This window comes from Tetrao urogallus (genome assembly GCF_951394365.1).
Source record: "Tetrao urogallus genome assembly, chromosome: 1".
NCBI classification, from domain to species: domain Eukaryota; kingdom Metazoa; phylum Chordata; class Aves; order Galliformes; family Phasianidae; genus Tetrao; species Tetrao urogallus.
This window is the reverse complement of record NC_136813.1, coordinates 117,819,656-117,830,504: the sequence shown is the minus strand read 5'-3', so window position 1 is coordinate 117,830,504 and position 10,849 is coordinate 117,819,656. Positions and strand designations below refer to the sequence as shown.

At 41.3% G+C, this 10,849-nt stretch overlaps 1 protein-coding gene across 1 annotated transcript in view; it reads left to right on the top strand.

Moving 5' to 3' along the window:
* Nucleotides 1-10,014: 10,014 nt before the first annotated feature.
* CASR (calcium sensing receptor) overlaps nt 10,015-10,849 on the top strand; it is a gene marked incomplete at its 3' end in the record, with an annotated part of 32,106 nt that continues 31,271 nt past the window's right edge. The window contains exon 1 of the mRNA XM_079537720.1: nt 10,015-10,205. Within this exon, the coding sequence (XP_079393846.1) occupies nt 10,021-10,205 (185 nt within the window). The 5' untranslated portion in view covers nt 10,015-10,020. The remainder of the gene's footprint in view (nt 10,206-10,849) is intronic.

Here is a 10,849-nt window from a genome sequence, read left to right as displayed (position 1 = left end):
ACAATCATCCCCCTCCCCTCTTCTGATGGAGCCCAGGATACCATTTGCTTTCCGAGCTGCAAGAGCACACTGCTGGTTCATGTTCAGTTTTTCATCCACCAGGACCCCCCAGGTCCTTCTCTGCAGGGCTACTCTCAAGGACTACTCCTCCCAGTCTGTATATATGCTTGGAATTCCTCTGGCCCAAGCACAAAACCTTGCACTTTGCTGTCTTGAACCTCATTAGGTTCACCCGGGCCCACCTTCCAATTTTGTTGAGGTCCCTCTGAATGGCATCCCTTCCTTCCATTGCATCAACAGCACCACTCAGCTTGGTGTCATCAGCAAACTTGCTAAGGGTGCACTCAGTTCCATCATCAGTGTCACTGACAAAGAAGTCAAAGATCGCCGGTCCCAAGACAGTCCCGTGGGGAACACTGCTGATTACCAGCCTCCACCTGGACATAGAACCATTGATCACCACCCTTTGTCTGTAGCCTTTCAACCCATTCCTTTTCCACTGAATGGTCCACCCATCAAATCCACATCTCTCCCATTTGGAGATAAGGATGTGATGGGGGACCATGTCAAAGGCAAGTCCAAGTTGGTTGCCTTTCCTTTGTCCACCACTACCATCACCCCAACACAGAAGGCCACCAGATTGCTTAGGCATGACCTTCCCGTGGTGAAGCCATGCTGGCTCTCTCAGATCACACATTCACTCCTCATATGGTTTAGCATGTCATCCAGGAGGACCTGCTCCATCATCTTCCCAGGCAGAGGTGAGACTCACCAGCCTGTAGTTCTCCGGGGTCCTCCTTCCTCCCTTTCTTTTACATGAGAGTGAAGTGACCCTTTTTCCAGTCACCCGGGACCTCACCTGAAAGCCATGACTTTTCAAATACGATGGCTTGGCAAATATGGTGGCTTAGCACCCACACCAGCCAGCTCCTTCAGAACCCTGGGATACATGTCATCTGGCCCCATAGTACGCTTTCAGTCTTGTGAGGCGGTCTTGGACTTGCTCTGCCCTTACAGTGGGGGGGATGGGGGAGATTTACTCCCCAAACCCCCACCTAGAGGTTTAGGGTTGTCCTGTATGGCAGTGGTGAATTTTTGTAGTGTGGGCTGTGAACACAGTGCCCACTGACATTTCTGTATCTTCCAAGGACAGCTCCAGAAAAAAATGTTAATCCTGCAAATTAGGAATTAATAGCAATTCAGATGGGTGACACCTGCTGGCAAAGCTGCTGTATTAGATATAGGAGGAAGGCTTATTTGAGATGCAGGAATGTTAGCAACCTGAAAGGCACACTGCTTGAATCCTGATTGTTATAGGCAAAAGTCTGAACCAATCAAATTTTGCAAACAACCAGTGACATCTCACAAGAATGTGGTGTCCTCATTCCGCAGAGTACTCCCCAGTGCTTTCTCCATCTGTACAGGATGGGCTAACCACCTCCCAGAAACATGGGGTGGAGTAACAGCTGTCACTGGAATGCGCATTCTTTAGCATGGTTGGTAGAACTATCTTTAGAAAATTAAAAGTTAGAGAAAACAATATCATAAAATAGGCTTTAGTGAAATATTTTACCTCCTGCTTACAGTAACTCCTGAGGCTCCTGATCTCCTCTGTAAATGAAGACAAAAATCATTGAAATTACCTTTTATCCTTAGGCGAGTATTATATCTAAGTTATATTTTTGTTCTCTTTAAAGAACTTACAAGATGGCAGGTTTTTAACAGGAGAGATAGGAAACAACCAAGTGAATAAACTATGGAACAGCAAGAGAAGATCAGAGTCTCAGAGACGAAAAACAGGACAACTTTAAGATGCGGACCAAATGAATTCTCTGGTTACTAGAATCTCTAAATCTGAAATTGCTTGAGGGCCCAATGCAACTACCAGTATGTATCAGAGTAACCAATAGCTGATTGGTTTATGGCAGCATCACAAAAGGCTGGAGATTGGCTGGTGCGCACCTGGAACTCCTTAGAGCCTAGAAATCACTTGAAGCCATGGTGTGTGGCACCAGACACTTGCTGGTTCAGATATCACTTATACGTGTGTGCCTGCTAATATCTAATGGTGTTAGCTGAGCTTAGATGCTCTCTCGGCTAAAACCTAAAATACCTCTCTGAGGTATTTTCTGTTATCATACTGTTTCATTTTTTGCACATCAGCACATAGAATTATTTACACAGAGGGATATCATATCTCAAGACCTAAATCACACTGCTGAGGGACTGTGAGCATGCTACTGCCACCAGTATGCAAGTTATTTCAAAAGCATTATGTGAATTGCCAAATCAGGTGCAGTTCTGACACCTGCTGTAAAGCCATGTGGTCCCATTGCAGGCCATGGGATCGTGCCCTCTTTACAAGCTGGTGAAGTGGCAAGTAGATCAGAAGCCTCATAATCTCCCAATTAAATCCACACATGGTAAATGCTGCCTGAAGAGCAGGTCTGGGTTTTTGCCTGGCTGTGCAATAGACAGGAACTGATCCTCTTTTGACTGCCTCTGTTGCCACCAAATTTGTTCCTTAAAACAATACTTAATACTTAAGAATACTTAAAATAAAGTATTCTGATTAATCCTGGCTGCCTTCTTCTGTATCTGCAAGTTCCCAGAGATTCAGACATCGGTCTTTAACAGTTTAATTCTGAAACTGATCTGTTGAGAAGAATAGCAACAGTGATACCCAAGGAACATTTCTCCCACTCTGCCATTTACTAATGCTGAAAACAGATCGGAGTGTGACTCCACACCCTTTATCATTCTTTATTATTTGGACACCAGTACTTGAGCTTAGGGGTGAGCTTAGGGGTGAAAACCGGTGATATGACCATTATATGAATAATGCTACAGATATGAAAGCTGTACAAGCTTAAACCTTGTGGACAGTAACCCACTGACAACCTTCACAATGCTGGGCATATTGAATGTAGCAGAATTAAATGTGATACAATTGCATTGTTTACTACATATTTTTTTAATATTTTGTTTATCTTGGAGATTTGAGAATGTTGGTCTAGGACAAGTGTTTAGGTTTTTCATGGCCAACTTAAACACTACTTTCTTTCTGTGGGCTATTCCTCCCTGTGCTAAGAATATGTGTTTGTTGTTTTTTTTTTCATCTGACCTGGCCAGAACTTGTTATTTATGAGCTTCAGCAATTTCTTCAGTATCACAGCAGATTTGTATGAAATATTTTTAGCCTCCTCTTAGCTCTCTGATACCAAATGTGTCTATGATATAACTTTTTTTTTTTTTAACATGTATTTCCAGTAATACATCCCGATTCTGGCCAACAGAGTTCTATCTATACCAGATAATACCTCCATGAGCTAATTAAAGGCATGGAAATATTGTCCCAGAGATCCTGTGCTGATAGTCTTGATGATTTTTTAAAGTCTCACTCTCTTTAAAACTTACAGCATTCATGTTTTGGTTTTAATTTGAAATCAAATGTGTGGGTAATGTTTTTGAAATTTAATTATGACTCTATATCTGAATTTTGCTTTACAGTCACCTTGTCTCTGAACTTTCCAAACTAGTTGGGATTCCATTTCTGAATCATGCCACTTTTTAAGACAAAAATCTCACCATGTTCAGGGGAAGTAAAAACTGTCACTTTTTACATGGGCAGCATTTTAATTTCACTTAAGACTTGTTTTCTTTAAAGACAATAATTTAATTCTGCAGAGTGAGCTCAAACACAGCTCTTCTGTATGAATGCACTAGCAGCCTGGTTTTGAATGCGTCTTCGATGCGCTCACTCCTCCTTTTGACCAAGTGAAAGAAGGCTGTGCTACTGCGTTCCCAGGTGACATATATGAACAATTTTCTTTTTCTCATGCTGACATAGTGCTGAGAACTAAAACATTTTGTCTCACATGGTCATCATCCATTCTTCCACGGAATGGACCTCCTTCGGCAATTTTGAGTATCTGGACACAAACTTGACCACACATATCCTCTTTGACCCCTGTTCAAACAGACATCCAGACTTCTCCCAGATCTCCTTGGGGCAGGCATGTTGCTCAGGGCTTCAGCCTAACTATGACCTAATTGTCTGCTTTGCATTAATAAGAGAATTTCAAGGTACAGCAAGATATCTGCTGAGGAGTTTCTGCCACTTTAGAAAATTATAGCTATCCATTAAATAAGGCTTAATGAATCCCCGATTTAAAAGCCACCAAAAAAGCCTGAATTAATCTGGCACATGCATTATACGAGGTGTAGCTCTCACAGACAGGAATTATTACTTAGATGCATGGTTCCTGCCTGAATTGTGCTGGACTTTCTAGAAAGATAAAGGAACTTTGAAATTTCAACAAAGAAGCTGAACAGAGAGTGTTTGAGTATTTTCTGACAAAAGGGCATTTCCTCAGAAAGCAGTGATTTGCCAAAAGCAAGGAGCTCTGAGGAGTCTCCTGGCATGTGCTGAGCTTGCTGAAGTACAGCTGGAGTTCTCATAGGCCTTTTCATTGAGCCCAACAGGAGCCCAGTGTGGGTGGGTGAGCAGCGTGGCTCCTCCTGACCAGCCAGTGCTACAACTCTGTGATATCTCACCCACAGGCTGTTCTCACATCTAGGCAACTAGGCATCTTGGGGCAGGCTGCCTTGCTGGGCAGGCCTGTGGGGCACTCCAGGGTCTCTGGGGGTCTGTGGGACTGGGACAGATATATTACCATGGCCAGGAGTCTTCCCCACCTGTCTGGACTAAAGAGGTCCTGAAAGCCCAACAGATTGAGCTGAGCTTGAGCATGTTGGATCCTCATTGGCAGCCTTGCAGCACCCAGGCTGATCATATGCAATTTAGCAAGTTCTTCTGTTGCTTTGAATGGGACCAAAAAAGCATTTGAAAATTATAATTTCTTATGAAGTTTCAAGGCCTTGTGGATATAAACAGATTAAACTTTGACGTGTGTTCAGCTGATGATCTACCATAAGTTAACAGTGTCATGCTGTTTCGAAAAAGACAAGTACCATGCTGAGATGTATAAACAGAGCTGTAGCTTGCAAGGCACATGGAATAATCCTACCACTGCTCAGCACTGATAAGGGCCCAGTGAGAACACTGTGTTCATTTCTGGGCACTGCTCTGCACTAAATTTGGAGACACACTGGACAGAGTTCAGAGGAACGAAATAAGAATAATCTTGAGTTCAGGAAAGCATTGTTTCTTACAAAAATAATGAACGTAGTTTGCTTATTCTAAAAAGAGAAAGGAAAAGAGAATGAGTGGGTAATTAAACTTCTAAATTGGTGTGATTTTAAGTAACCACTCATCTGTGATAAAAAAAAAAGGCTTACGCTGTAACAAAGAGCATTCAAGTTAGAGGTGAGGGGACATTTGCACTGGTAAATGTAGAGGAAGCAAGACTTGGAGTTTGAGTTTGTTGCCCCGGGAGTCTGACATGTCTTCTTTCTTGGAAAGCTCTAAACATGTACAGGTATTGCTGAGCCCATCCTGGGCTAAGGGTAGGATCCTTTCCTATACAGTCAATGCACAAACTTGATCAGCTGCAGTTTAAAGTCTTTCTTAGTTCCTCTTAGACGAAGAGGTACTTCAAAAGTAATATATACCAGGAATGTGCCATGTGGCTTTTCACACAAAAAACAAATTGAATATTTCTGACTTCTCTGTATGATTCCTGACAAAACAGTGCTGACTGCAGTAAACTCCTGCTTGTCCCGAGGTCTCTTCTCCCCCAGGTTCTGTTTCTACCATGCCTGTAGCTGACTGTTTTCTCTTGCTATTCCTGAAGCCACTCTACATTTCTCCACTGAGACACAGCTGCTACAATTTTTTTTCCACTTCCAGGAGAGTTCAAAATCAAAAGGTCCGTTGAAATAGAAAGAAAATAGAAGCTTAGTTAAAGAATAATTTAATGGGGAATTCCCTGGAATTCCCCTAGGGAAAGAAAAGAATAAAAATAGGACTCTGTTTAAAAACATTGCAATGAGGATACTTTCATGTTGTTGCTTTTTTTTTTCTAACAGAAGAAATGTCATGGAGTTACACTTGCTGAATACACATACTGGAGAATAAGCCTTCTGCACTGAATAGCATAGAATCAAAGTATTTACATTTTAATACTAACTACTGCCTTAAACATAAAACTACTTACCAAGGAAAGAAAATAGTACAAAAAGCTTCCTTCTAAGTGTAGTTCCTTGTTAATACAATATTTTTTAATTTACTAGATGAAAACTGCAGGAGCACAGTAATTTGTTTTGTTAGCAGTACAATTTCCACTTGTATTTTGCTACATTTTTATGTCTTTAGGCATGTATTAGCGGGTAATTCAGTTTTTCCTTTAATAAGGAAGAGGCCCATAATCTTAATCTAATTCCTGCAACAAAAGATGATACCAGAGGATAATAGCTCTTGGTACCGGCAGCAAGCTAATAGCTGCTCATCACAGAAACAGTATCTTCAAATATTTTCAACCTCAGGTATGGAGAGTACTAGAAAACTGTTGACAGACTTGTGTTGTATTAAATGAGTTGAAGACACTCGATGTCCCAGCTATTGGATGAATTTAGGTATAGACAGCTGTAAATGTTAGTGGGAAGTTTACAAGGAGCTGTATTGCCTCAGTTTGCTGCCATGGGAATTCTTACATGTACAGCTCATAAGAGATAGAACCTGTGACATTATTTCTGTTCTCTGTCCCATCTTGAGAACAGCTAGTTCCAAATTATTCGAAGGAGAGGTGCCAAATATTACCCTATGCCATGAATTTATTTTCATTGCCTAATTACTTGTCTAATTGCTTGAATGACTTCTTGGAGTACCAAGTTCTGTAAATACTGCTTTAAAGTTAACCTTTTTTATCAGATTAAATCTGTTTCCTTTCAACTTTTTCTGCTTCAACAAAAGAAGCAAGAATATGAATTCCCTTTTTCTGCATTGAATACTTCAGCCATGTACTGTCTGGTGGCAAAGAGAGTTTTCTAATTATTTAGAAGTTCAACCCACCTCCATAGCATCCCAGTAAACTAAATTACAATGTCTGTTCATGATGAAAACTGCTTCCTTTTACATAAGCAAAGAATCTCAAAGCTAAAAGAAAGAGTTGTTAAAGGGAAAACTGAAAACTGGGAAAAAACAGTCATAAATGAGCAAGCTGTGATCTTAAGCTCACCCTCTTCCTACAGCAGGTGAGAAGTCATTGATTCTACCCCACCTTGTGTGAGTGCTAAGTGCTATGACCCCTCTAAGACCACATAGCCCCCATCTCCTTTTGCCAGCTGGGAAGGAGGAGGTGCCCTGGTCAGTCATACCATCTCATCTCTTTGTAACCACCATCAGAAGTTATCACTCTGTGCTTCAAACATCTGGCTTCTAATGCATGCTTACTACAGAAAGGGACCTCTGACCAAAGCTCAAGCTTGTTCCTTTTTGCTTTGCCCACAAGAGCTCTTGCTTATTGATTTAGGCTCTATGTACTGTCCATTGCTTCAGATATCTTTTATTCCACTCTTTCCTTCATGTCCTTTCTTAAACAACACCAAGCTTGCTGCATATTCACCAGCTACCTGACTGTATGGACAGGAGCATCAGCAATATGCCAAGGTCATTGTGTAAAGCGTTCTTCCGCAGCAGCCAGAGCAGGTCTTCCTCCTTCCATAAGATCAGACACCCATTCTGTAGATCATTGTAAATATTTACATGGGGCATCAGACAGCCGGAGGCCTTTGTAAACCAGAGCAGAATTAAAAGAGTCTGCAGCTGACAAACAAAACAACTGTTTGCATTTCAGTAATGCGTCCTGCAGGAACTGGCAGCATTAGCCTCAGCCAGGCAGAGAGGACATCAGCATGTAAAATGTCTGGCATACTTTTCACATATTGTTTGAATCCATAAGAGAAGGGAGGAAGATGACATTTCCTAGCTGAGAAGTGAAAAAGCATTTCCTTCCCTTTTCTATTGGGCAATGAAGAAGCAAGAACCACCACCCACTGGGAAAAAATGAGAACTGAAATTCTCAGGAATAGTTTTCCAGACCCTGACTCTTTGCTCTGATTTGTCACCTGCTAGTCCTGGCTCTAGTCATCCTGTTGTCAAAGGGTCACACATGAATGCCAGAGGTTTCTCAGTAAAAGACACCAGAAGTCAAGGTGTTAAAACAACACACTAACAAGCAGTAGGATATATTATACCCTGGCTAGAGTAGTCCGAGGTAACTCCAGTTGCTTGCTAGAGGAATGCTGCAAAGTATTTTCTGTCTGACAGTGTCAGCAGCAGCTGGGCATTTCATGTCCATGTTTCAGATTTTGAGGATGGAGCTGAAATACCCATGCACAAGCAAACAAACAAAAACCACCAAAGCCTGCAATGCTAGGTTCCTACAAGATCTTTTAATGTGACTCCACATTTCTTGTTAGAAAACTGTTTGCCTGTACATATTTTGAACTTCAGCCAAAGATTTGATAGCCCTTCCCAATAAATATGCTGGGACCAAGGCATAGCTTAAAACAAACCCACAGTAGGGAAGTGCAACATATACCCAGCTGTCTAAGCTGACTGCAGCAGTAGCAGAATTATGTGAGTTTTGTCTCTTTTTTTCCATTGACTGCTGCTTCTGAACCTTCATTTTAACAGAACTGTATGAAATATTCACACATACTTGGTGGTCATACAGAGTGCATAATAATAATAATTATTTTTTTTTAATTACTACTTCTACTACTGCTATTATGAACAGGAAACATTAAGAACCCCCAGGATCCTAATGTTTTCCTATAGTAGCTCTTCTTTTGACCTAGGCAGAGGTCAAATCTGTCTAGATATATTCAATGCAGTATGAGCTGTTCTTATAAAAAGTTCTCAGCACTTGAAAACTCATGATAACTTGCTCTAGAAATTAGCTATCCTCAGAATTAGCAATAGATGCTTGACTTTTAGTCTCAAAATTGGCAAACTTCATATTTTTACTAATAGCTTTTGTACCTGTTCCCAAAGGTTGAAGAGACATTTGTTATGAATTTTTGTGCCCCTCTCCTCCTTTGTAACCATAACCATTTTCATATAATTAAGTTAGCTCTTAATTTGGCAGGCCTGTAGATGTACTGCAGAGAAAATGTATTGAGCACAGAGAGGATGCAATATCTGTCATCCCAACAGGATGCAGACTTCAAAGCTCCACAGCTAAGCCTGGAGTGGTGTGATGACTGAACCTTTCAAGCTTTCATAGTTAATTGTGGAGAAGTATCTTGATTTCAGGTACTTCCCTGGAAGCCATTCTCACTTTAGATAAAAAAGTTTTCTCATGACTTTGTTTCATTTCTAGTAAGGATAACTTCAAAACAGAAAGTAAAGACCGACCAATGGAAAAGATGAGATGAATGGGTACCAGAATCTTACCATAGTTCTTTACTTAAAAGGTTTGATTCTTAATGCATTTGATTTTTCGTTATTTCCAGTTTTCCCATCCAAGACCCTCCCACAGTGTGTTCTGCTCACTGAGGTCTGATTACAAGTTTTGCAGGGTCTCCAAGTGAGACACCACAGTCATGCAGAATCATGGGCGGATTTCGTAATCCACTTCACAAGTGTGGTAGAGAGTGAGGACATCTGCAAAAACCTCTGCCGCTTATTTGAGGAGGTGCGTCTGTGATCACCGGAGTGCTTGACACTCTTTCAAAGTTGCGATATGTCCTTGGTTGTTGACTGGAGACAGCCTGTGAGGGCATAATGAGACGTTGGCTTGTCAAAGCAGAAACACCGTGAGTGCATGGGGCTCTGCTGCGTGCATGGAATCACTATTGGTGTCTTTATTTTTCAGTTCTCGCTTTGGTCATGAAGAAACAAGGAACACTGAATTGTTTTACAATGGAGAAAACAGAGGGACAAATACCAGCACTGTGGCTTCCACCTTGTTGCTTGTCTCTCTGCAGACATGTGTCCCAAATGCTCTCTGGGCTGTATTAAGGAAAGGAAAATCTTAGACATTACAACATCTGTTTTCTTACATCGTCTTTTCCAATTTTACATCCTATAACCCCTTGGTGAAAGGAGGAACAATGACTTTATATAGCTGCTGTTTGATTCTTTTGCTGTTTACCTGGAACACTGCTGCCTATGGGCCAAACCAACGGGCACAGAAGAAGGGAGACATTATTCTTGGAGGATTGTTCCCCATCCATTTTGGAGTGGCTGCTAAAGACCAGGATCTAAAGTCAAGACCCGAATCAGTGGAGTGCATAAGGTAAGCCACAAAAAGAGAAGATAAAAAGTTCTGGTGGGGAAGTGCTACAAGTGACAAGCTATAAGCTGAATGTGTAGAGATTGCAATCCAGTACTCAGAGAGCGCTGCTCTATAAGGCATTGAGAAGATATGGTGTAAATAACAGGAAAAGCAATTTGTAAGGACTGCAAGTGTGTGCAGTAGAGTGTCACAAGTAGTATTTAGACAGCAAAAGAAGGCAATTACACAGAGCTGCCAAAACTTAAAGGCATTGATGTATCTGGCCATTCACAGTGGATGTTTGAATAGCATCCAAAAATTAGTTTTCCTAGCAGAAGGACAGAAAATAAATCTAGTCCCTTTGAGTTCATTTTATTACGGCCATGCCTTGCAAAATAGCTCGGGAGTCAAATTTGGAGATTGTTTACAGTCTACCTCTCATCTTCACCAACTGTTCAGCCCAAACAGGTGGATGAGTGAGAGTGGAATAGATTACTGGAAAAACTTCTACTGAACATATATCTGTACCATTAAGACCTTTGTTTGCAAAGTCCCAGATTTGAACTCCTTACTTAGTCTTTCCTCACCCAAAGATTTCTCCTTCTCTTTAAACAGTGCATATCAGGTTTTGTCCAGATCTTTGGCAATTAACTGGATGGAGAAAT